We start from the raw sequence: 27,238 nt of genomic DNA, 5'->3' as shown, positions 1-27,238 counted from the left end.
ACAAATCTTTGCCACTCCTCACTCAGATCACTCATAAAGGTGCAGTCTTATAGCAGAGGCTTTAACCACTAATTCACGTCAGTCAAAGGCTTCTCTATCACGCTTGTGTATATCAATGGAGAAAAAAAACCCCACACCATAATGACACCAGTGATGCAGAAAATAGTCTTTAAAAAAACCTCATAAATGGTGGTCTCTTGATGTGTTTTATCTTTTCAGCTTCTAATATGGAACAAAATACATTGCTAGTAACAGATCATGAAGTGTATAAATATCAAATAACACCTTAGTCGGAACTAAGAAGAAAATATTTATTTTAGGACATGGCATTAGTTTCCCACTAAAGCTTAAAGGTGTACAGAAGGGAAAACATGAATAACAACAGATATAATTTTCAGCATCTTTACATGAACAGAACCTGAAAAAAAAGGCCTGAAAAAAAAATAGGTAAAATATTTAGCATATTGAAATGAATCACAAAAACTACAATAAGACAACAGATATAGCACTTGTCAGATAAAAATCAGTGGATCATCTGCCACTGACAAAATGAAAATGGAAATATTTAAAGGAAACGCACGAGAAGAACAGTTGGAAACTATGCAAAATGGGAAGAAAACATCACTGTAGAAACTGGTAAGGACAAAGGGTAACTGTTTTATTAGAAAATTGACCTAGAGAAAATATTTTGCTTGTGGTGACACAAATGTTTGCTAAAACAACTTGGAAAAAGCGGGTGCAGGTTTAGAGTCTAAGGAAACACTAACACAGAACAGTCTAGGCAAAGAGTGACATATTTTTGGCATGCTGTCACCTCAAGAAGCTGCTGCACGACTGAGCTGTTTCCTCTAACAGAACACGTTAAATCACTCTCAGCATCATACCGGCTAAGTAGGGTGTGAAATCAGAGAAGTTTGTGAAGGCAGTGTACAATTAAATACTATCCTATTATTTCCTGTAATTTGGGAATGGGGGGAATGGAACAGGAGAATCACCTGTAAGTGGAGGAAGTAACTTTCCAATTGCTACCAGAAGGACTTCTAAAGGTAAACGGGAAGACTTTGGCAGTGGATGCCAACAGTTAATGCAAAACAACAAAGCGGAGAGGAATAGCATTGCTGTTTAAGAAGCTCTGGAATGCTCACAAGTGGAAAAAGACCACTAATAAAATCGCAACCAAGCCCTTCTAGGAGCAGGGACAGAAACTCAACTGAACTGGTCAGATAGGGTTATATGAAAGGATCATGAGACTGAAATAGCAATAAAACCAGAGCAATAATTTAATTTCAGGTGCGTCTAGCATATTTTTGGACAGCCTGAAGGAAATGGCTTGTATTTGATCAAGTGCCACACCTCAAGCCTGTCTTAGTACAAACCCTCCAATCCAGCAACGGAAACCCTATGCATGATACGAAAACTTAAATGCCTTCATATTATTATTTTCATGTAATAAAATATGTAAGAAAGACAAAAAAATATTTCTAAGAATATTCAGTTCAGTGGACACCATTTTATTATGCAGGTTGTTAGAAGTTTGCCTTTCATTGATAGCATTAACAACTTGTTCCACAGAAATAGCAGGACTGGAAACTGACATCATTATGGAAAAGCAGGAAAAAGAATTTATTTACATACTGAATTATGATTTGATGTATGTAAATTGTATACCATTCCGCAAAGAAAATAGAATTCTGACATCTCTGCTATCATAGATGCTTATGCCAATAGTAGAGATCACAAAAAAAAAAAGTCACAAACATACACAACTGCCTACTTCCCCCAGAGCTCAAAAGCTAAACGTAGAAATCAAGACCTATATTATAGATGTAAAGGACCACATTTTACAACCCAATTGCCCTGAGCAAAGCCCCACAGTGTGTAAAAAAATACCCATGTTGCAAATAGCAAAAAGACTCCTTTCTATATGATTTTTAATTATTATTTTTAGTATGGCTGAAACAATGTTCTAAATTAAATAGTTTATTTAATTTCTGTAAAACTCACAAAAGCCTCCAATAACATTTCATCAAAACCTGACATCTCATTTATTATAGTATGAGCCCATAATAAACTTCCTATTTTCCATCAAGTAAAATGTTTTAGATATTCCTTTATTTAAATTCTTCTATTCGTACTTCAGCAAGAACAAAACAAAATTATAACAGCTAACTTCACATAAAAATGTAGAGAATCGATGAAGGGCTAACTTCAGGAATCCTGTCATTACACAGGCTGCATCAGAAGAAAATCAGTATTACCCTTAATTTCAATGACAAGGTCATTAACAGGCGTTCTGTAAAAGCACTAAAAGTACAATAAACAATTAACAAAGTTAGGACTTACTTCACCCAGTTGCGACCACAAAGGATCACTTCTCGGGCTTTTGGCTACAATCATGTGTGGTGTGGTACAGATCACTCTGTGTTTGAAAGATAAATGCCTCTGAAATTAGTACTATAATAAAAACATCACGGACAAAAAAAGACAGAAAAACCGTCTTTCCAAATATCAATATATACATACATGAGACCACTGGTCTTTTGTTTTTCTTATGAAAACTTTACAAATGACCCATTATCAAATACTACTAAAGTTCGTAGCACTCAGAGCAAGTGTGGGATGGAAAAATTTCTTCCATAAAACAATTATTAAAATAATCATATCCCTGTAGAAGATGGTTGTGAATAATATGAAACTCCTATAACACCTCTGAAGTGTTCATAAGATCCTCAGAAGTCAAATATGAAATACCCATCTTTAACATATCTTCAGTAAAAGTGTAATTCAGTAGTTTAGGACTTCAGAACAGGCAATTTTCTATTCAAAAAATATATTTGTCACAAAATTTTGCTGGGCCACCACCTCTCCACAATACACACTTAAGCCAACCAAAAACCTCGTAAGCCAATATAAGCAACATGAACAAAAATAAGCAAGTTGGATAAGCATGTCTCCCTAGGGAGAATGCTACCAAAAAAAGTGACTAGTAACAATTCTTTGCAGTCACTTTCTTTTGTATTGAGATGAAATTAGGCTTGGTGTTGTAAGCAGCTCCCCCTACAAAAAGCTATCAACTAATGAGCAGTTACTATTCTAGATTTCGGACAGGACAACTCGTACTCACCTATTTGCAAAAACTTTCAGTTTATATAAACGTAAAATATAAACCACACCCCTCAAAGAAGTAATGTAGAAAGTGATATAGATACTCCATCAACATATAAGAAATTTAGTCCTTTTTAGAAAAGAACAAATAAAACACCAAAATAAACAAACAAAAACACCTAATGAAAATTGTTCTGACAAGACATGTGGAAAGCTGTTACTTTATCTACCTCATTACTTTTTGCCAAGCATTAAAGAATACTTGAAGAATACATAACAGAAGAGTGAATGCAGAGCAAACAAGACAAGCAGACTGATCCAACTCTTAATTCAAACCTTTCAAATGTCTCCCTTGCACTGGAAATTATTACAACTGGAAATCCCATCAGGGCCCACCTCGAAACAAAGCCTCTGGCACTACTGAAACAATACTATAATTAATAAATAAAAGACACTACATGAGACTTTCCCAATAAGACCACAACTCATCTAAATCAACATTTTTAATGGACACCACTTTATTTTTACTTCAATTGGTAATTAAGCTTTAACTGGTGGCCACAAAGTAACACTTCCTAGTCCACTCACTGCACAGAAGTATCTTTATCTAGGCTGGGCATGCAACAGTTCAAGTCACCACCTTAAAGAACTGAAGCCCAGCTAACTCACCTTGGTATAGAAATTCATGTGCCAATAGTCAGGTCATTTGAACAATGGGTGTCCCACAAATGCATTGCTTTATTTATTGCATTTCTAAGACAAGAACAAATATACATTCAACAAACCAGGAAAACTGAACCCAGCTAGAGTATTTTTAACATTTCTGGTATTTAAAAGGTTACACTACAAACTCCAGTAGTGCATTTGATTTCATCCTACTTGATTTATCCATTACTTGAATAAGGATTCTATCCCAAAACAGTAACATTACATTACATACTTTCCAACAAGAAGTGCACCTGTCTTTTCTGAGTATTCATTTGGCAAGAAAACACTCTGGCTGACAGGACCAAATTTAACCAACTCCTTAACTCTCATTTTCGTGTAAAAACATGTTCCTCCCATAATGATTTAAATATCAGCTGGTCTAAAGTCTTTCCTTCTCAGCAAGATAAAACACCAAGACAGACATGTGCAAGCAAGCACATCAGACTGTCCTTCTGAACTATCTGCTCAATTCTTTCCAGCCACAGGTTTGATATTTACTAGAGCCCTGGTTTCCAAATAGCCCTGGGAGGAGGACTCCGTCAGTTTTAATCCTGTAATGATTTACAAGAAACGAACTGGCAGGAGGAACTGCACAAAAGTGTTATTAGCATTTAGTATATACAGTGTTAACCACGTAGTTTCCCTACTTGAGCATTCAAAACTACTACTGTTTCACTGTTCTCACTCTCTCAATATATAATAAAATCTAGTTACCTAGAAAACAGAATCTTCTAAGATGTAAGGAATTTTACAAATGTAATAAACCAAGGTATATGATAAATTAATATTGAACAGAAAACTGGGCCAGGATTCACAGAAGTGAAAATTCCGAGTGTCCAAGCTGACACAGCTGAATAGAACTATTTTTCAAGTAGCAGCTGATTCAGCATTTTACAAAAACAGATCTCATACAAGCACCTAGAATTAGCCTTCAAAACACAAAGCCCTAAAATTATGTCTTTTCTGAACTCACTGGCTTTAAGATATAACAAATTACAGACAATTCCATCCTTTAAAAAAATAAATAATTCATACCGCAGAGTAAACAGATAGAGACTGCTTCTGACAGTGCCCAAAATTAAATGTCAAAATATCCATTTTACACCATTCATCAAACTGTTAGGATAATTCTTCGCCTATGTGAAGGTCGATTCAAGTGAAACAAGTGAAGTGCAAGTGAAACAAACTCATCCTCCTATTAATTTTCTGCAGGAAAGATGCAGTATAATTCTGTTGTATTTCCTGCTTTCAGCTTTTCTGTTTATAAAAACCTCATTTTTTTAAAACTTCAAAGTTTATTCAAAGGGCAAAGAACTGTGGTATCTTCTACTACCTCTATTCAGCATTTTACAGGACCTTTTAAACTGAGTTATCTCAAGTTTCTAACCAAGTTTTCCTAGTACTTCTAGATTACTGAAAACAAATGTTGCAGCAGTCTAATCCATAAAAACAACAAAGAAGCAACTGAATTATTTCTAAAAACATTCATCAGTAAAAACTGCACCAGAATTCATGTACGTGTCATCTTTTTTCTACAGATGTGCTTAATGCCAATATATTCACAAAAAGCGGTAATGTTCTGTTTATTTTTTTTTTTACTTAGAAGAAAAACCCTAATACAGTGATTCACAGAGATCACAATTGCTTTAGGAAAAACTGTCTGAATCATTTATATCTCAGAGTCCACACTATTAGGCAATACGCTGTGACATAAAAAAAGCTCGTTCAAGGGTCCACTTAAGTAAAATAGTTTTAAATTGAAGAACAAACATAACCACGAGTATGAACATACTAGAAAATGTTTATACACTGGTGGTGAATGTGTTTTAATAACATAAAATGAACATGCTAAAACTGCAGATACAATAATGGAAATAAGAGATATAAAAAGGGAGAAAAAAAAAGTTATTTATGAAGTTACCCACTTAATAATGTTTATGACAGACATTCTTAGAAGTAAAACTAAAAAAAAGAAAAAATTTGTATTACAAGAAGTACATTAGCAATACAGGACAAGAGTATCTATTCCACTATTCTAACAAAGGTGATGACTATATCCAGTTAAAACAGTAATTTGTAAACTTCTTGCACTCTCCAAGACACTAGAAAGGGTACTGGAGCTTGTGATGAAACAACAAACACAGCAATGAAGTGCAAATTGAAGGTTCAGTGGAGAAGGCATACAAGGAGGTAGAGAGGAGTGAGTGGTCTACCTCAGCGTATCAGTTCATATCTCCCACATTTTGATTTGCATCCCAGATTGGTCTTGGAGCAAGCAAACCAGATTCTTTTCAAACGAAACTGTAAGACTGTGTTTTCAGAGCACACCTGAAGCACTGCAAGTGCTAATGCAGGTGCCCTCCATGGGACCAGACTAGTGCTAGTCTGAAAGAACATCTCTTAAAGTATATGTAAGCTGAATTTAAGGTCCTCAGTATCAAATCTTTGCTTTACAAATCTAGTCCCACTGCACCGCATTTCTTGCTAATGTAGATATGGACTGATCTCATTAGAAGTAATAGACATACATAGGAAGAGACAGTCAGAACATCAGTAAGAGTTAATTTACATAAGGTATTCACCATCCCAATACACCTTTTGGAAGAACATAAACTGGTGATATTATGGAAAAAAGAAGACTTATCAGGAGGATGTGGCAGACGTTTAAAAAAAAAAAATCTATTCGTTAGCACACATAAAACATGATACAAGAAATTTAAAATGCAAACCTTTTAGCATCCAGTATTTATTCAAGTTTGGTTATAAAAATTAGCTAAAATTAATAATTAAACAAATATTCTCTCTAAAAACGATAAACATGTTTGTCAAACAACCTGAAAGAATATCTACCCTTGGCATTTTTATTTTTAACACCTGTTTGAGTTAACCTACATTCTGGAAGGGGGCGGGGGGGGGGAAGCTACTTTTGGAATTAAGTGAATAATCCCAGACCAAAAGCATGACAGTGCATGATTATGCAGTACACATCACTGCCATTGCCTAAAGGACTTGCTCAGACATGTCTCTTCACCTCTTGCTCTCACGACAGGGAAAGAAGTTCATTCACAGTTTAATGGGGAAAACATGAATCGCTTTACAGGTTATAGAACTTCACTTTATCCACATACTGCAGGGAAGAACTGTAAATTATTCTCATACATGTCAATATATACAAAACTCAGCCACTCTGCTTGCTTAACAGATGTAGTACATTGTAACATACACTAAAAAACATATATTGCTTGTTTTCTTCCTCAACAGCTGGCGAACCAAAAAACATAGTTTCTCAACGTCTTCTATGTCTGAAAATTGTCTAAAACAGCACCCACAGAAGACTCACATATTTTTTTTCTGTGGGTTCCAGTGATTACACAAATAGCAAGACATCTGTAATTGTTCTTTATTTCTGATTGTTTAGGATAGTGACACTCCTTTACCGATCACTCTCAGTGCTGCATTCATTGTAAACATCGGGTACTCATATTATTTAGGTGTTAGGTGCTACATATATAGAAAAGGCATACAAATAGCTATGTCAACGCCAAGAGCTCTTTCAAAAAAAAATATAAGCCCTCAATGAAATTGTCAAGCAGCATAACACAGAAAAATAGCATGACTATTTGCCATAAGAGGGAAGTCAGAGAAAATAAAATTGTACAGCATTGCTCTTTCAAAATAACCAGAAGTGTGTATTCCAAAACTGAAGCTTTCTCAAACAGCACTATTAAACTTTTCTATTTTCTTTCCAGAAAATCACGAGAAAGGAGATGAGCCAACACAAATCTTAAGTCCCTCCCAACCCACTACATTTGCTCATAAATTGTGAAGCGACACGTTAAACATTTTTTTTTCTGCAAATATTTTTCCACACATAAATCTCAGCAAGGGCACACATCTCAGATGGAAGTCTTAACAACAACAAATTATCGTTTCACTCCCTAAGCTGCGAAAACATTATACAAATAAAAGACAAGACACCGCTACCTCGCAGCTGACCGCCACGTTCCGCTCATCACACGCTTTGGGGCACGGCGGCTGAGCAGAACGAGAGCGGGCGGCGCCGAGCCGCCGGCCGGGAGGGGGCAAGCTGCTGAGCCCAACCGCGGCCGCGCTTGGCGCCCCGGGCCCCACCGCGACCGCCGCCGACCCGCGGGGCGAGGCCCACAGCGGCCTGTCGGCCCCGGGGAGCGGCGCAGGTGGCCGCCAGCCCCGCGCGGGCAGCAGAAACCCGTTATCCGCGGCGAGACGACCCGCCCTCCCCTCACGACTCACCTGGCAGCACCTCCCTCCCCTTCCTGCCCCGTCCGCGGCCACCATTTTTGTTAAGGGAAAGGTTTGGCGCTCGTCCCCCCAAGTCCCGCCGGCCTGAGGCAGGGAAGACGAGGCCACATCTCTCACGGCAGAAACCAAGGAGGGCCGGAGAAACACTTAACCTTACTAAAGAAAGAGTCCTTCCTCACCCAACTAAAAATAAAGCAAGCTTTGCCCCAGGCATCACCGCTGCCCTCGCCTGGCGACAGCGGAGTTCCCCACCTCGTCGGAGGCACAGAGGCGAGGCCCGCCGGCAGCGCCACTCAAACGACGAAATCAAGATGGCGGCCAGCACCTGGCGGGGGCAGACGGCCGCCTGGGCGGACTACACCTCCCAGCACGCCGTGCTGCAGTAGCGAGCGCCAGAACTACCTTTCCCGAGAGGCAGCGGCGGACGGACGGGCAGGCTGGCTTCCCGCTGCGCGGGGGGAAGACTACAAGTCCCGCCAGGCGTGGCCGGCCTGCGGGGCTGGGCGAGAGGGTGTGGGGCGGAGCGGGTAAATAGTGATACGGAGCACTCGGCTCGCGTAAGATGGCGGCGGCAGGAGCGGCTGTTTGCTGAGCCGAGTGCGCGGCAGGCGGACGCGCGCTCGCCCCTCCTCCCTTAGCCAGCCCTATGTTGTGGCTCTTACCGCGGGCCACGGAGCTGCGGTGAGGGAGAAGCCCGAGCCTGCGTGTCCCGGCGCCGGCCGGTCGTTGGCAGGGGCGGGCGGCTCTGGTGGCACCCGCGGGCGCGGAGCGGTGCCGTGCCGCTCCCGTGGAGCCCGCCGCTCCCGTCCCTTCGGCAGGAGGAGGCTCGGGCTGCTGTGGGCGGGGGCTGCTCCGGCTCTTCCCTGCTCGGCGGTCGCTGCGGCTCAGGTCTCCATGTCGGACAACCAGAGCTGGAATTCCTCCGGCTCCGAGGAGGACCCCGAGACCGAGCTCGGGGTGCCTGTTGAGCTCTGCGGGGTGCTCAGCAAGGTAAGCCGCCTCTCCCCCTCCCCGCAGCCTGTGCCCCGCGGCCTCTCGCATCCCCTCTCCTCGCCACCTCCCACTTCGCGGCTGGCCCAAGGCCGTCAGCCGCGTCCGCCTGTCTTGTGTCCGCTCCGGGGGATCAGGCCGAGGCTCCCGGCGCCAGCGGAGGGGCCTGGTGGGGGGGCCGGGAGGCTCCGCGGGAGGCGCTGGCACGGCCGGGGCAGCTGCCACCTGACGGCGGAGAGCCTGCCAGGCAGCCGCTGCGGCGCCGACCAACCGCCCCTCTCCCTCAGCCGCGGACACCGGCACATCCCCGCCGTCGGGCCCCCTGCCCGCCCCGGGAGGAAGCCGTTCCTCGGAGGAGAGCCGCGGGCGCGGCTTTAGCCCGGTCGGGTGGCTGGGGGAGACGACGTTCCCGCCCGGACCGGGAGTCCCTGCCGCCCCCTGGCCCCGCACCCAGCCCGCTGGCTGCTCGGCGTGAGGATCCGGAGAGCGGCGGCCGGGGGAGCGCGTCTCCCCCGCGCCTCAGGCTCCTGGCCGGAGCCGGTGTCGGGCCCGGGTGCGGGGCTGGGGCCGCCGCACCCCGCTCGCCTCCCGGGAGCTCCCGAAGGCCGACGCAGCCCGTGACCGCTCCCCAGGATCGCACCGGCACAGGAGCGGCACAGCCTTTAGCCCAACTATCAAAACAGGGCAATAAAATACTGCAGCAAGAGATACGGGAGAGGTGGGGAGGAGAGGAAGGAAAATGGCACTGAAGCTTGTTTCCCCCTTTAAAAAAACAAAACAAAACAAAAAAACCCATACTTTTTTTTTCTATTTTATCACTGAAAATAAGATGACTTGCAAGTATGCTTTGGGTGATGCTGGGAAATTTTATTTTTAGGAGTACTCCAAAGTTGAACGTTGAATTACTGAGCTGGAATATAGATGATTATTATTATTATTAATACAGAAAGTACTTTCAGAATAATGTTAAAATATCGTTAAAATTAAAGCACTGCATTTTGGGTTTTCTTTTTTTTTTTTTTTTTTTTTCCTGCCCTACATGATATGTAGAAGGCACATGTCACAGGTTGCAGAGACCAAAAACCAGCCCTGGATGCTGAGAAAACAGCCATAACAGTGGTTTTATTGTGGTTGGTGATGGGGTTGGTTGGTTTGTTTGTTTATTGGTCTGAGTGTTGGTTTTTGTTGTTGTTGCAAAGTTTTCTTCAATTAGATGCTTCCATCACTGGAAACTTTAATATTTGTGGGATGTTCTTGATTTTCATATTGGTAAATTAATCAGGTGCTCTTTCTTACTGGTGTAGCAGGTGAAGCCGTGGCTTCTGACATAGCCACGATATTCTTCTGGATGATTATGCTGAGTGTAGCTGACACTGCCTTTCCTGTGAGAACATGGGATGTAATCTGAATAGTCACGTATGGTGAAACCTGTTGCAGTAAATATGGCTGAGGGAGAAGTTTACCTTTTTTTAGTTGGTGCCTCGGTAGTACTTGAGACAAACTAGCTAAAACGAAATGGTAGCATACCAAACTTTCTAAGGAATATCTATTTTTAATAACTTATCGTGCATAATTGAATTCTAAAGCAACAAAAGTAGGCTACGGTTCTCTGTGTGCTTAGTAGTGTTTCAATTGTTCTGCCCTTCAGTAAAGAGAGAAGCTTTGAAGGGAAGGGTGTAATTTGGTAAGAGAGGCTTATTAGAAGTATGTCCTGCTGGTCTCTTTAAATGTTTCAGAACTCTAGACTTTTTTCCATTGCGTTTCCTGCTGGCCATTTTCAGGTGGATATGAGGGAAGAACTTCGGTGTGGAAGAATCTTTGTTGAAATGCAAGGATCTAGATGCTTGAAAAAACAGTGGTTTTTTGGTAGGCAAAACCTTATGCCTACCCAGTATGTTTTAAGGAGTCTCTTAATTCATGACACGTTTTCATTGCAACAGCAAGCGTTGATTGCAACAGCAAATGCAAGATTGACTGCTATATTTATCTCACTTAACTCTGTCACAGAAAGGAAGGTGATTTCCTCCTTGCCCCTTGCTCTTTTGCCCAAGATAACTTCGGTCTCTGCCTTTCACATCTGGGAGGAGCTGGGAACATGAGAGACAGGAAAATAGGAAGGGAGGAAATAATGCACCTCCATGACTGCTTGTGCTACCAGTTCGTGTACTGAGCACAGCTGAGGCTTTATTTAAGAAATACTGAACTTAGCAGTTTGATATATTGAGAGTTCACAAAGGACTTTATCTTTGGAGACAAATCAAGGTCTTACCTACATTTGAAAATTGTTAGGAATTTCTCAGCTACAGAATTTGCTTTTCTTAGACCTCTTCTTGTTATTACTACAGTTAACAAGTAGTTATAGGACACTGGCCTCTCACTACAGGAAAGACATTGAGGTGCTGCTGAGAGTTCAGAGGAGGGCAACAAAGCTGGTGAGGGGCCTGGAGCACAAGTCTGAGGAGGAGCGGCTGAGGGAACTGGGGCTGTTCAGCCTGGAGAAAAGGAGGCTGAGGGGAGACCTTATCACTATCTACAACTACCTGAAAGGAGGTTGTGGTGATGTGAGTGTTGGTCTCTTCTCCCAAATAACAAGTGATGGGATGAGAGGAAACAGCCTCAAGTTGTGCCAGGGGAGGCTTACATTGGATATTAGGAAAAATTTCTTCATGGAGAGGATTGTCAGGCACTGGAACAGGCTGCCCAGGGAAGTGATAGAGTCACTATCCCTACAGGTGTGTTAAAACATGTGTAGATGTGGTGCTCAGGAACATGGCTTAGTGGTGGACTTCACAGTGTTAGGTTTATGGTTGGACTTGATCATAATGGTTTTTTTTACAAACAAAACAATTATATCATTCTACGTATTAACCAGTATGTGTATGATAATGTAGAAACAAGCCTTTTAATCTACTTTCTTCCTCCCATTTATATATTACAAAATGATGAATAATGATTCGACTTAAATGCTAAAAAGCTCCCTTCTCAGAGCTTTTTGTTAAAGAATGGTTGTCATGACCAAATAAATACTTGCATGATAAAGTTATTTTTGATGCTTTTGTTTCCATGTTAATCTAATTTATGATTTTTGTACTGTGAAGACCAAACATCACTATATAGTCAGCTATGGAACAGCCCTGATGCTTTATCAGTGTTGTATGATTCTGCAAAGTGCAGTGGGGAAGATGTTGCAAATATAAGATTAATAGCCGGAACTTTTAGTCCCTACTTACTAGATCTGTGTGGGACGAATCCAGGACTTGTTCCTGGAATATCAGTTTCATTCCATGTGTTAATGTGGAGTCCCTAGAAAAATCTCAATAACAAAAGAATGTTTGGAGTATCTTCTTAATGAGCACCTGGTTAGGAGTTAAAACCTAAAGCAATATCTCTGGGCAATATTAAATTGATAAAGAACTGATTACTCTAGGCACTGCAATCGTCATATAGTGTACTGTGGGATAATGGCATGTTTGTATTTATATGAAGAGAACTAGATACTTTAGTAAAATAATTTTGTAGAAATTAACTTTTATGTAAAATAAATTATCTCATGTTCCACTTAAGTTTGGCTTTTGGTCTAACTCCAGATTTTAAATAAAGTGGCTAAACTCACTGTAGCAATTAACCTTTGATCTGCCCCCTCCCCCACTTTCCATAATTTGCGTCATCAGTGTGTTTATTACCTTTATTTTAACTGCCCTGAGCAATGCAGTTGAAGTCAAGACATCTGTTATCTTATTGTCCATTTGAAGCAACTGGTTTTTAGTGCCTTTAGGAGTTTGTAAAATTGTTTTAGGAGCTCTGAGCAGAATAAGCTTCTCAATTGAGAAGAACCTTTTAAAAATAAGTTGTTGTTTTGTTTTTCTCCTGGTGCTTGAAAGCCTGAGAAATATCAGCCACACTGTCTTTTATTGTTATTTTTCTGTTCACTGATCTTTGGAATTTTTTTTTTTTACAGTGGACCAACTACATCCATGGATGGCAGGATCGATGGGTAGTTCTGAAAAGCAACACACTCAGTTATTACAAGTCTGAAGATGAAACTGAGTATGGCTGCAGAGGTTCTATCTGTCTGAGCAAGGCCGTGATTACAGTAAGTGCTAATTCATTATTGCCAGCTTTGCATATATGTAGGCTCATGTCTGGTGAAAGCAGTCATAGGTATGGCAAATTCTAATTAGGTCATGTGTTATGAAAGTTAATGGTATCAGTGGAAGACTGTGGAGCAGGGCAAAGAGTTCCTAATAAGAAAACAAGCTGTTCTCATTTGCGGCTGCAGTGAGCAGCTTTTTATCTGTTCTGTTAGAGGTGTCTGTGGGTAGGGATACAGTTTGCCTCTGGAGGCTGTAAACTTTCTCCAGGGTCAGCCTAAGACCCTGCACCAGCTTCCCAAAAGAGGCACCATCCGTCACAGTCTTTACACTTTGCACTAGAGGGAGAGCATAGTAGTTCACAGAATGTTAGGGATTGGAAGGGACCTCGAAAGATCATCTAGTCCAATCCCCCCGCTGGAGCAGGAACACCCAGATGAGGTTACACAGGAATGTGTCCAGGTGGGTTTCGAATGTCTCTAGAGAAGGAGACACCACAACCCCCCTGGGCAGCCTGTTCCAGTGTTCTATCATCCTCACTGTGAAGAAGTTTCTTCTCGTATTTAAGTGGAACCTCTTGCGTTCCAGTTTGTACCCATTGGCCTGTGACTTACCATTGGTTGTCACCGAGAAGAGCCTGGCTTCATCCTCGTGACATTCACCCTTTATATATTTATAAACACTAATGAAGTCACCCCTCCGTCTCCTCTTCTCCAGGCTAAAGAGACCCAACTCTCTGTCTTTCCTCATAAGGGAGATGCTCCACTCTCTTAATCATCTTCGTGGCCCTGCACTGGACTCTCTCCCTGTCCTCCTTGAACTGAGGGGCCCAGAACTGGATACAGTACCCCAGATATGGTCTCACCAGGGCAGAGTAGAGGGGAAGGAGAACCTCTCTTGACCTACTAACTACGCCCCTTCTAATACACCCCAGGATACCATTGGCCTTCCTGGCCACAAGGGCACAGTGCTGGCTCATGGTCATCCTGCTGTCCACCAGGACCCCCAGGTCCCTTTCCCCTACACTGGTCTCTAACAGGTAGTTCCCCAACTTATACTGGAACTTGGGGTTGTTCCTGCCCAGATGCAAGACTCTACATTTTCCCTTGTTATATTTCATTAAATTTTTCCCCACCCAACTCTCCAGCCTGTCTAGGTCTCGCTGGATGGCAGCACAGCCTTCTGGCGTGTCAGCTACTCCTCCCAGCTTGGTGTCATCAGCAAACTTGCTGATAGTACACTCAATTCCCTCATCCAAGTCATTGATGAATATATTGAATAGTACTGGTCCCAGTACTGACCCTTGAAGCACTGCGTTAGATACAGGCCTCCAACTAGACTCTGTCCTATTGACCACAACTCTCTGGCTTCTTTCCTTCAACCAGTTCACAGTCCACCTCACTACCAGGTCGTCCAGACCACACTTCCTCAGTTTAGCCGTGAGGATGCTGTGGGAGACTGTGTCAAATGCTTTACTGAAATCAAGATAGACCGCATCTACTGCTTTGCCATCATCTATCTACCAGTTCTTTGACTATATTTTCTGAACATGACTCCAGAACATTTCCGAGAGAAAATGTTCTACCACATTCTTCCTCCTCTGAAGAAGTTAGTGTTGCTGGTTTTGGTTAGTGCTAAAAGATCTGGTATTACACTGGTAAGAATAAAGAGCCTGCATATAAGTGAAATCTCAAAGATTAATTGGCCTTTGAAGATAAAAATCTGCTTTTTGTGGCTTTCAGAATTGTGATGTGTATTAATTATGACTAATGCTTGCCAAAAAGCATGCTGTAGCTATTCTACGTTACTGTTAAATAGTCAGTCCAGTTATGTGATTTAGGGAAAAAATAGCTGGACTTCTATGTAGCACACAAGTTCTTAGACTACTAGTGTTAAATCTTAGTATTTATGTTCTTATTCAACAAATGTTGTTTTTTGTTTTTTTTTTTTTCCCAAACTGAGTTATGGATGACAAATGGGAAGTTTTCTTTCTTGATAATATTCAGCTTGCGAATAGAATTTTATTAAACACAGCTTGGTTTGAAAAAAGACTGGATTGAGTACATTTGTATGCATTTTGAAAAAAAAAAAAAACAAACTTGTGAAGAAAAGGCAGATTTTTACGTTTAGATGTCTGACAGCTATTGCAGTTGTTTAAGTATTAGAACAGATCACCTCATTTCTTTTAAAACTCTTGCTTAAACTTTTAAAACTTGCTCAGGATTTGACTTACTCAGGAAAATGCTCTGTACAACAACAGTCTCTAGGAACTTTAATTCAAAGTGTGTTTTTGTCATCCTGTAGTAGTAGCAGCCTCTGATCAGGACTTACAAAAAGGTCTCAAGTTCCCTAGCATAGAGGCTTAACATGCCAACTAGGCAGAGACAGGGAGGTGGCGGCAAGGAAGTGGGTCAAGGGACGTCTGGAAGCATCCTGTAGAGCACATCTCAGCAGCCTGAATTCCAGTTGTGGTTGCAGAGTGAGAGATTATAGTGATGCTGCTATTGCTGCTGGAATGTTTTGGTACATTGCACTTTGTAAGGGGAAGTTGGCAAGCTTATCTTCTGACTAGGAAGTGCGTAGCTACTGGAACTTCTTACAGATAGCTTTTTTTCCTCTTCTATTTGGCACTTGTTACATCGAGTAACTTGGAGTTGAATTGTTGCAATTTTTTTTAGGTTCTTGAGCTTCTCAAGTACATGGGGAAAGAAACTGTATACAGAGTTGGAGAAAGGAAAAGAATAAAAAAAGCGTCACAATTCTAAAAGCTTATGTGACATTTAATTGTTCCATTTTTCCTTCAGGCTCATGCTTTGTCAGTGATATTTGACAGTTCGGTTGCTTCATTGTGGTTTGAGATGGCATCTCTGAAACACAGTAAACTCTTAATTATTTCTAGCTGTAGTTAAAGTGATTGTTGTGTAAGTATTAAAGGTTCAGGAATAGTACTGGATTATTTCATGTCTCTAGGGTATAGAAATATACTTTTAAAACTATCATGATTATTCTCTCTTATTTTTCAGAAGCTATTCTTCTAAGCCAGAGTGCTTCTGGTTTGATAGTTGTTTGGTAGCAAATTGAATATTTTTTAAAAATATGTTTTCAATAGAAAATCAGTTGTGCTTGAAGATAAATGTTTAAATATTCTTCCTGAAGTATGTAGTTAATCTTTACTTTCATGTCCTTGTAATGTCTTACTAACTAAGCTTACAAACGTATATTTAAACGCATTGGAGAAAACCAATAGCTGATAAAATAAATGTTAAGATGATAATGTGTGAAAACTACTTTTGCTAGCAGTAGAACTTAACTCTTTACTATATGTTTTGTGGTTACTTTGATAGAGAGGAGAGGTCAGGTTTCCAACTGGCTTAATGTTCAATAGCACTGATTTCATGTAATTGGAATCTTGAGTATTTTTCAGCAAGCTTTCATTGTACTGTAAATTTAGTTTTCTTTGATTTTGCTGATCCAGAACTGGGCATAGTAACTACCTACCTCCTAACCTGGTATATGTCAGTAAATTTTTCTTCAGGACAAAGCAGAATGAGTGATATGGGATGGTGTTGATGGCTGTAGTGTTTCCTTTTAGGGAAGGATGACTCGATTTTCATGAGGCTTTCTTTTAAGCCCTCAGATTAGAGAGGCTTGTTTGGATTCAACAGGGAATGTAGTGATTTTCTGTGTGTAATTAATGCTACTAGCACTATAGGATGTCCACATAGTCTTACAACAATGAAGATCAGCCCAATGATAAGTCATAGTATTAGTTGAGACGTGAATGTTGTATTCAGAAAGACACAGTTGCTTCTGCTCTTACTGTATCGTTCCTGTCACATTGAGCAGAGATTGACAGACAGCAAATTCTACAGGGATATTTTATAAGACACATGTCTCTCCCTGTTTATTTAATGTGAGGAAGACTTGTTAAATTAGCTTGTTAAAATATTTTCTTCAGGTATTTCAACCTACCCAAAACAGGTAGGTTGCTATGACAGTAGTCTTTAATTGAATGAAAATGATGTGGTCTGGTTGGGCAACTTACTATAATAACCACTGGGACTGAAAAGAGCTGATTTTTCTGGAATAGAGACCTAAAGGATGAATATTTATTGTATACTGATTGGATAAGATCAAGTAATGAACTGCCAGGAACTGGGCATGTTAATTAAGTTATGGGGGAGGACAGTGAAAGTCAATACATGATGCTGAGTTGCTATTAGCCAGGTATGGAAAAACACCTTGATGGTGTTTAATTAGTTATAACAGGGTGGAGGCTTAAACTCAAGTTAAAAGCTCTGCTATGTGTTCCAGGGATGAGAAGAAATTATGGGTATGATGGAAAGTTCATATATACACAGATTTAAGCTTTGTTACATTAATCCAGCCTGAATGTCCCAAATTACTGCTGTAGTTGGTTGTCAAAGTCAGATGGTATTTATTAAAGATATCCTTCCTTACTGTAAAGCTTTGTAGTTCTTTCATTTCCTAAAGTCAATCTTTCAATGGCCACTTCTGTGTACAGGATTAGGAGTGGATGTTTATGGCAGTTCTATAGTGATGGATCTGTGGGATTCAGCTTTGGAGTTGGAAGGTCTAGGGTCTGTTGCTAAAAGAACAAACAAATGTTCTTTGGAGCTGGAAGTCCAGCTTCCAAAATGACCTTTAAGCTTGTACTGTCTTTATCTTGATTACTGTGTCTGTTCTTGTAGTGCAATCACTGCTTTTATACAGAGTGACTTGCAGTAACTCATGCAGTCACAGCATGATATATCAAACATAACATGGTATGCACAGAATAACTTAATCTGGAAGAGAATTCTCAGGGTAATCTACTATGCCCCTCTCTGCTTGAGGCAGTCTCACAGAAAGGCCAGCACTAATTTAATCCTGGTGGTAATTTATATTAATAGATTTTGAAACCTGTTTACAAAGCCTTGACAACAAAGTGTTTATATCACAAGTTCCAGGGTTTTTCCAGAAAGGGTTTAGCTGGTCAGGATAGCTCTTCTGCATGGATCCCTATGGAGGATCTTGAAAAATGCTTAGAGAAATGTCGTGTTTGATAAATTTTAAGAGTGCTTAAACTTAGCCATGTGTTTGTCACTGGAGATGACTATCTATACAGGGAGACTTCCAAATCTTATGTTCCAACCTAACCTTCAGCTTTTCCTTCGGATAGGATTCATACTTGCCATGTTGTTTTAATCCAGTGGTTGGTTTTCATCTTCCTTTCTGTATATATTACTGATGTAGAAAACCTTCTTGATTTCTAATTTGGTAGCTTGAACAAGATGCAATAACTGTGATGCAATGATTTTCTTTGATTTGGTTATACTGTGATGATGCATACTCATGTCAAAATCTTAATGGAAACATGCTATTGGTTATTAGTCTTCTTTTAGGACACTCTATGTTGTAAAGAGATGTTTAGACAGTTCTGCAGCAATGCCTGGACCAGGACTGAGCAATAAATTCAGTTTGCATAATGGAGATACTATCAGTAAAATAGGTTGTGTGGCATTTTTTCGTTGGTATGTTGTTGTTTTCTTTGTGTGTGTTTTTTTTTGTTTTTTTTTTTCTTTCCAGAAACAGTGATTAGGAAGCACTATTGTTTAATGAAGGCAGTAATGACATTTTATATTAATTTACAAGTTGCAAGCCATTCTTCTTCAGAATGGACTCCTGAAAGGGTGGATTTCTTGAATATCTGTTGTGAGTATCTGGAGCTCAGGACAGGCAAGAAGATAGAAGACTGAAGTCTACCTGAGAGATGCTTACTGAATTACTTTTTTTTTTCCTAAATAACAAAAAGTTGCTTTTGTGAAGAACTTAATAATTATTCATGTTATAAATTAGAGCTGGTATAAATGTATTAGTTCCAGTTTACAAAAAGTACAAGAAAGTATGTATGTGAAAGAGCAGTGGCAGTTTCCAATTTTAAGCTTCTCATTTCTTTATACATGATCTGAAGAAAAAATGAGATGGTTCTTTCCAGTAATTAAACACCAATAATAAAAACCTTACCCACTTTTAAAAGATACCATTAGTTGAACAGCCACTGTTACTCACTCTAATAGTACTTCTTGTTTGTTAATGGTGGTCAGTGTCATATTATAAATAATTAGGCACTTTTGAGAGGAAGTACAGGTTGACATTTTAAAAAATATATTGACAAGTTAACAGAGGGTGCTTCATGCATATGTCAGCTTACACAGATACGGAAGCTTCCTATGAGAACCTTTTCCACAGCAACTTGAAACTCTACAAGTATTGAAGTTTTAGAATAATGCCATGGATTTTTAGTTAAAGGAGATGTCAGTGCTGGGCAAATATTCTTAGTATTGTTTAAAACACTTTAAGCATGAGGAATCATGTCTTGCAAAATAGACTTTCAAAAATTTACCTTGACGTTAACAGTGTTGACACGTTTCTTTTCAATTTTATAAAATGTGAAATGTAACAGTATTTCAGAAGCAATTTGAGTGGAAGTGTATAGAAGTGGGCCCACTTGGAGGACTAATGTAGGTAAACTTTGGATTTGCTTTTTTCTAGCTACTGCTTTGAACTTTGATCTTGGTAACAGACCCGCTTATGATAAAAGAAAAAACGTAATTGCGGCTTTTATCTGTTGATAGGTTTGATCCAGTCTGTTGCTAGTTAAGTTGAATGGGAGCTGATAGCTTTCAGTTGGCGAAAGTTTTTATTGAAAAAGCTAAGCTATAAATCCATGCCCTGGGCAGAAGCACCAGAGCAGTGAATTTGTAATAACTGCTGATTTCATGGGGAAAATACTGTTTCCAGCTGTCTGGGGTTGCAAAACAATCTAGCTTATTATGAAGTGACGAGCATTTAATTAAATAATTAATTTTCTGTAATTCGATTAAGTACTCCCTTTGCCTTATTTGCTACTAAAAGGATGACCTGAGTAAACTAAGACATAGAATACAAGCCCTGACTGGATAGAGGTTTATTTAGGACACAAGGCGGTTAGTACTTTTAGGCTTTGGTGTGTGCCTTAAATAATCAAGTAGCTAAATCCATACTAGTGGAAAATCTTGACTAAATGGGAGAGAAATCTGAGTGAATATCCTAGACAGAGGCAAGTGTGGTCAGAAGTGCTTACTCTGTGTGAAAGGCCCAAGGGGATTGTATTCTGGAGAGGAAATTGCTAAAGAGCAACAGGGGAGTGAGGGAGAGAAAGAGAGCTGATGCCTGGGAGACAATGACACTGGGATGGTGGTGATGCAGTAGACAGAAGTTGCTTGGAACGTGGAATTCTCCTGGACAATTGTTTTTAGTGTTCACATCCTTTGTACAAATTTGTATATGTCTTTGAGTTATCTGAATCAGGAAAGAATGGGTGGATGTTCAAAGTGAAAATGTCAGAACATTGCTCTGTATTTATCAAAGTGGTGCAGAGTGCTTATATCCTAGGGAAGTAAAGAGCAATTATTTGGTAGGGTGGAGAAATTCAAGATTTCTTCCTTTTATGCATTGAGGGAATTATGTCAGAAGTGGAAGAATATGCATCCAGATCAGCTCAGATTGGATATTGGGAAACATTTCTTCACAGAAAGGGTTGTGAAGCAGTGGAACAGGCTGCCCAGGGAAGTGGTGGAGTCACCGTCCCTGGAGGTGTTTAGAAGACTTATAGATGAGGCTCTTAAGGACATGGTTTAGTGCTAGAGTTAGGTTATGGTTGTACTTGACAATCTGAAGGGTCTCTTCTAACCGAAATAATTCTACTACACTGTTCTTCATATGATAAATGATTCCATAATGATTAAGATATGAAAAAAAATCAGTAATGTGTATTAGCCAAATATTTTAGGATTACTTAATATTGCTGAAGAATTCTGCTTTAATACTTGAATATAATGATGTGTTACCACACACTTGAAATCAACTCTTAATTTTTTGTTATCAATTAGAACATTCCCTCACTTGATTTTTTTTTTAAAACTTTTTTTATTAAGAGAATTAATTAACTTTTAACAGTGTTCATGATTTGACATCCACTTGAGGATCAAAATTCCTGCCCATGGTTTATATCAGAGCATTTTCATGCTGTGGAGTGCTTCTCATGGATACTATACGAAGCCTTAAATAATTTCAGTGTTTGCATTTGGTATTAAAGCTATGGATTTATACCTCAGTAAATTTTTCTGTGTTTTTTGCAATCCTTATTCTTGCTCAGTCTCTATTTCTGTGCATCTTCATAAGAGTGATTTATAGTTGATTTATTGTTTGTGCATACAGTTGGTTCATAAGTCACCCCCCTCCACAGCTGTACTGTTGAGCAACAAGACCTGCTAGGCAACCTGCTGCTGATTATCTGTCTTATGATAGCCATTAATGACATTTTTAACATCTGTATTGAGGGTTTGTACAATACCAGTCCTCACTTTCTGATATGCATTCTTAGAATGCCAAGTGAAAAGGTTGGAATATTCTTTTTTTAATCTACTAATATGTAGCTACATGAGGCCACCTCCTGTTTTGCAGCCTTGGAAAGTTGCTAAATTATCAGCCTTTCGTTTCTGTTCATACAGACAGAATAGTTCTTCACAGATGACTGTTGAGTGTTGTTTCTGCTTCTCCCAGTTAATCTTTTTGCATCCTCCTTCAGGCATACACTTCAGTTGCTGTTTTTGCCATGTGCCTCATGAATTCCATCACTGTGAGTCTAGGGTGCTCTACTCTCTCTGCAGGCTCAATGTAGTGCTGCAAAGCATGGCTTTTAGTGTAGAGTATCTTCTCTGCATGTTGCCTCATGGCTTTCTTGTGAAATCCATACTGTACTGTTGCTACTGGGTTACATACAGCTTCTGGGTCTTCCATGGCATGCTGCAGTACATAGTAGACAACAAAGCTAATCAATACACAGATAGTGATTATAGGGGTCCAGCAGTGTATATGTGATTCTTGCTCCTGTATTTGACAGTCCTATAAAAATAAACTTCTTTAAAAAGTTACACACAGGGTTTCTACATTCTGTAAAGTTGATCTGAAGTTGCCTTGCTTCCTACCTGACTAATAACTCTAGCTTCTTGCTGTGTACGATGGGATTTGTAATGAGTTTAAGTTGGTGATTCCACGTCAATTCTAAGCTGACGTTTTTCCAGATGGTATAATTCTGATTTTTTTTTTTTTTTTTTTTTAGTGGCTGAAGCATGATTTTGGCAGATAATGCACGTATTTTGCTCCCAGTGGATACATGAGAAGCATCATATGTATCTTTCTGCAGGGGACTCAGTTCTCTGGTTCCCACCAGAGTGCAAACAGACACGCTTCCATTTCCAGTATCTCGTATCCTGGAGTCAGTAACTGATAGTTAGCTCTAAAGGCAAGTTGTTATGACTTTGGTAAAGTTTAGGACTTTTCAGACTGTATTCAAACAGGACGGGTCCATTAGTTATATCCTGAATCTCATGGTCCATATCTAAATCTGTTAATACCTTGTCACTAATCCATGGAGCTCTTACATCAGGTATCTACAACATGGCTGTGTGCACGTTGTTTTACAGCTATTTCATTCTTGCTCTCATTTCTTCTAATAACACAGTGACATTCCATGTCTTTGACCAAAGTTTAGCTGGTATTTCAAGCGCACAGGTGTTATACTCTAGATCTTGCTGTTCTAAGTAATTTGTTTTTCAGTAGGCAGTTCAGAATAGCATGTGTCAGAGGTGTGTTTACATATAAACCAATACAGCATGACTCAATACTACATAGTAATTCCACATTATTAACATGGAAATAATTGGATAAAATAATAATTAACAAATTTGGTACTGTAAGACTATATGATAGTTGATTCCCCACAAAAAATCTAAAGATTATTTTTATATGATCACTGCCTCTGAACCCCTTTGCCAGATGTGTAGAAAATCAGCTTGACCAGGTTTGTTCTTGAGAACTGTAGGTTTCAAGTTTTAAATGTGGTTTCAGTGCTAATGTAACACATACAATATCTGCTTGTTTCAGACTTAAAAAGGAAATTCTCAGATGGGAGAGCTTCTTTGCATTAGATTAAACCAAGCTAATTTTGAAGTTTGTGTAGCATGCCAACAAGCTAATATTAAATTCTGCTTAGCACGCTTCTGCTTTCATAGGTGCAGTGGGCCTCTACATTGGCTAGGGTTTGGAAAGATATTATTTAAAAGAAAAAAACATTAAAAGGCATTTTAAAAGGCAAATATCTTAAGACCTGAAGTGAAATATTTGGGTAGTACCAAAGAATGTAAAAATATTTAATAGGCTTTTATATTTTTAAGCCTATATCCTTGACAAGATTTTTCTATGTGTATGAGTGTGCCATAATGAGAAAGTTTTTAATGTAGTAATGAGCAAACAGAGGTCCCATATTTTGCCTAGGATTAAAAGGATTATCAATATTTTGGTAGGCATAAAGCTGTGTTGTTTACTTGCTTGTTTGCAGTAAGGTTTTTCTATATCCTGTAGGAAAAAAAATGCAGCCAGTTGTTGTAACCAAAAGGTAGATTCTTATTGCTTGAGAATAACAGCAAGGAAAGCAAGACATCTTAGTCCAATGTTTCTATTAGGTTTTTCCTGGATTTTGCAATTCAGAAAGGCAAACTGGAATTTTGTGTTGTGAGTTTTGTCTGACCCTGATTCCCCAGGTTTGTGGATCTACTTGGATTTTGTTTTGAGGTGGGCCGGGGAAATATGACAAATAAAGTGAATTAGAACTTGCAACATCTCTTGCATTTTTGGTACATTATTAATAAAATGTATTATAAACAATGAAGCATAACACTTTCTCTTAGTTGCTCCACCTGGAGAGTTAGATCTAGGATAGTTCATGATATTTAAAAAAAAAAACAACTTGCAAAATTAATGACTTTATTTAGTAACTTCAGTATTTATACTTCCATAGCCAAGTGTCTTCAAAAATGACTTGTAGAGACAAAATGATATTGATGGACTTCCATAGTTTGCCTGGGTGTGCATGGCAAGGGTGGGGGCTGCTGGCTGGCCTGGAGAGCCCACACTGGAGCAGATGTATCCTGAAGGACTGCAGCCATGGAGAAGATTCATGCTGAAGCAGGGGAGGAGTGTGAGGAAGGACTGGCAGAGCTAAAGCCCTGTGAACTGACTGCAACCCTCATTCCCCACCCCCCTGTGTCTGTTTTTAGTATTGTCTTTGTTTCTAACCATCCAACTCTAATTGGCAATACATGAAACTAATTTTCATAGAATCATTTTGGTTGTAAGAGACCCCTCAGATCATGGAGTCCAACCATAACCTAACTAGCACTAACCCATGTCCCTAAGAACCTCATATATACGTCTTTTAAACACCTCCAGGGATGGTGACTCTACCACTTCCCTGGGCAGCCTGTTCCAATGCCTGACAACCCTTTCTGTGAAGGTTTTTTTCCTAATATCCAATCTAAACCTCCCCTGCTGCTGCTTGAGGCCATTTCCTCTCATCGTAATATTTGCCACTTGGGAGAAAAGACCAACCCCCTCCATGCTACAACCTCCTTTCAGGTAGCTGTAGACAGCAATAATGTCTCCCCTCAGCCTCCTTTTCTCCAGGCTAAACAGCTCCAGTTCCCTCAGCTGCTCCGCAGAAAACTTGTTCACCAAATCAAGTCTGTTTTGGCCATGATGGCTGTTGATAAGTGATCCCCCTGTTTTTACCTTGACCCACGAACTTTTCATCTTTTATTTTTTCCCTAGTACAGCTGAGGAGGAGTGAGAGCAACTGGGCAGGGGTCCTCAGTCAGCCAGGGTCACACCATTACAGTAATCTAGAGAGTCATTATAGACATAGCTTGTGATTAATGTGCTTGTTTGAAAGAATGAGAAAGGACAAGGATTGTTCCTAAATGGAGGATTTTGCTGTGTGTACTCAAACTTTAGGAGAAGAAGGAATTTCTAGAGGAAAATACAGTGATGATGCTCATTCAGATGAAATAATGTCAAGGAAGAATACAAGGAGGAGCAGACCATTTGGAATAGCAATATTCAGCCTGTATTCTGAAGGATGAGCAGTGACTCAAGAAAGAAGTATACTAACTACACTAATTACTTCTCCTTAGTATCTAATAGGGCACAAGAGACTATGTTTTTAGACCTGTCTTGTCTGGTAAAATTCTTGCCAGGCATAGTATTCATTGGTAAAACACATATTTTGATTCAGCTGATTGAGAGGATTCTTCCATTGGTGATTTTAAGTACTATTCACCGTGTAGAATACAACTTTAAAATAATCTCTGTGATACTTCATTTCACTATATTTTTCCATTCAATAGTGTTTCCTAAATTAGCATGTTTTCAGCCATTTTAAATTTGGTAGGGAGGGGTTATTCCTCTACAGTTTTGATCTGTGATGAATTAAATGCTTTACAAAATTATTTTAAGATGTGTGCTTTTTGAAACTTGGCTGAGGTTTTTCACTTGTCTTTTTTTTTTGCAGCTGCATAATCACAGACTTTGCCAACTCTGTGCTGGTTTTACATGGGAGCTGAAATGCAGTTTTCATGTGTACTTTTAAAATTATTTCCTTCAATCATACAGCACAAATCTTAAAGTAACCTTTTTATCTTTGGATTTTTGTTAGCACCTTAAGATAAGAACATATAGAAAGTGTTCATATAACTTTTCCTTCCTGGCATTAGATAGGTTATTTTTTAATTTGCTTCCACAGTCAAAATACACACTTTGGTGTTAACCTTACTTCTCAATAATGGCAGTGTTGTTCTTATTTTGATACATGCTGCTTACTGAAAATGGTGAAGTGAAGCTATTTTTTTGTTGTTATTTTAGATTCAATCTTGTTACTAGTTAATGTTGCTTTCACTGGCTTCCCCTTTTTCAGTTGCATCAGATAAGCTACTCTTTAAGGTCCTCAGCATCATATTTCTAGAGCTTATAATGTAAGATGTTACACCTTCTCTTGTTTAATATGCAATAGTGTTTTTGTTTATTGCTTCCTAAATTATCGAATACGTCTCTCTCCCTTTTTCCAGTTTGCTGCCTCCTTGTTGTGAGGAGGTTCCCTTGCTTATGTGTGAACACAGTCCTCTCTTGAACTTCTGTCTGTTTCAGAAGTAATACGATCTTATAGATGCAGTTTAGCGTATTCTGATAATTACTTGTTCTCCTCTATCCTTCCTTGTCCTATACATATTGTCCTGGAATGATCTCCTGGATTTCCTGTGGGAAACTAGAGAGGATAGAGGAGTTTTTGGCATTTGAATGAATACATACAGGTCCAGGACCTATTGAGTGATCTATGCGAACGTATAGGCAGATTTGTAGATATTTTTAATGTCGTAACTGCTCTGAACTCCTTTTTTTGTGGAGGAATTGTAGAGTCATAGCATAGTTTGGGTCGGAAGGGATCTGAAAAGGTCATCCAGCCAAACCCCCTGCAGTGAGCAGGGGCATGTTCAACCAGATCAGGTTGCTCAGAGCCCCATCCAGCCTGGCCTGGAATGTCTCCAGGGATCGGGCATCTACCACCTCTCTGGGAAACCTGTGCCAGTGTTTTACCACCCTTATTGTAAAAAATTTCTTCCTCATATCTAGCCTGAATCTCCCTTCCTTTAGTTTAAAACCTGCAACCCTTGTTCTATTGCAACAGGCCCTGCTAAGAAGTCTGTTCCCATCCTTCTTGTAGACCCCTTTTAAGTACTGAAAGACCGCAATAAGGTCTCCACGGAGCCTTCTCCTCTCCAGGCTGAATAATCCTAACTCTCTCAGCCTGTCCTCACAGCAGAGCTGTTCCAGCCTCTGATCATTTTTGTGGCTCCTCTGGCCCCTCTCCAACAGGTCCATGTCTTTCCTGTATTGAGGACTCCAGAGCTGGACGCAGGACTCCAGGTGGGGTCTCACCAGAGTGCAGTAGAGGGGCAGAATCACCTCCCTCGACCTCCTGGTCCTGCTCTTTTTGATGCAGCCCAGATGGTTTCCTGGGCTGCATGCGCACATTGCAGCTCATGTCCAATCCCTCATCCACCAGTACCCCTAAGTCCTTGTCCACAGGGTTGCTCTCAGTCCCTTCGGCCTGCAGCCTGTATTGATGG

General features: G+C 40.0%; 2 protein-coding genes across 11 annotated transcripts in view; one reads left to right on the top strand and one right to left on the bottom strand.

The window, feature by feature from the left end:
• POLK (DNA polymerase kappa) overlaps positions 1-8,450 on the bottom strand; it is a 35,575-nt gene extending 27,125 nt beyond the window's left edge. For 2 of the 7 annotated variants that reach the window (XM_065657867.1, XM_065657872.1), the window contains exon 1: positions 8,347-8,450. The gene's annotated coding sequence lies outside the window, so the exon portion shown is untranslated. The other 5 variants (XM_065657873.1, XM_065657871.1, XM_065657868.1 and 2 more) reach the window with 5 other exon arrangements.
• A 170-nt stretch (positions 8,451-8,620) lies between these two features.
• Positions 8,621-27,238, top strand: part of CERT1 (ceramide transporter 1) — an 80,701-nt gene continuing 62,083 nt past the window's right edge. Inside the window, exons 1-3 of one of the 4 annotated variants that reach the window (XM_065657876.1) lie at positions 8,621-9,084; positions 13,043-13,177; positions 21,808-21,858. In XM_065657876.1, the coding sequence (XP_065513948.1) occupies positions 8,989-9,084; positions 13,043-13,177; positions 21,808-21,858 (282 nt within the window). In that variant the 5' untranslated portion in view covers positions 8,621-8,988. The remainder of the gene's footprint in view (positions 9,085-13,042; positions 13,178-21,807; positions 21,859-27,238) is intronic. The other 3 variants (XM_065657874.1, XM_065657878.1, XM_065657875.1) reach the window with 3 other exon arrangements.

The sequence above is a fragment of the Caloenas nicobarica genome, chromosome Z (assembly GCF_036013445.1).
Source record: "Caloenas nicobarica isolate bCalNic1 chromosome Z, bCalNic1.hap1, whole genome shotgun sequence".
Taxonomy (NCBI): domain Eukaryota; kingdom Metazoa; phylum Chordata; class Aves; order Columbiformes; family Columbidae; genus Caloenas; species Caloenas nicobarica.
Note: the sequence above shows the minus strand (reverse complement) of the source record. Positions and strands in the feature narration are given on the sequence as shown.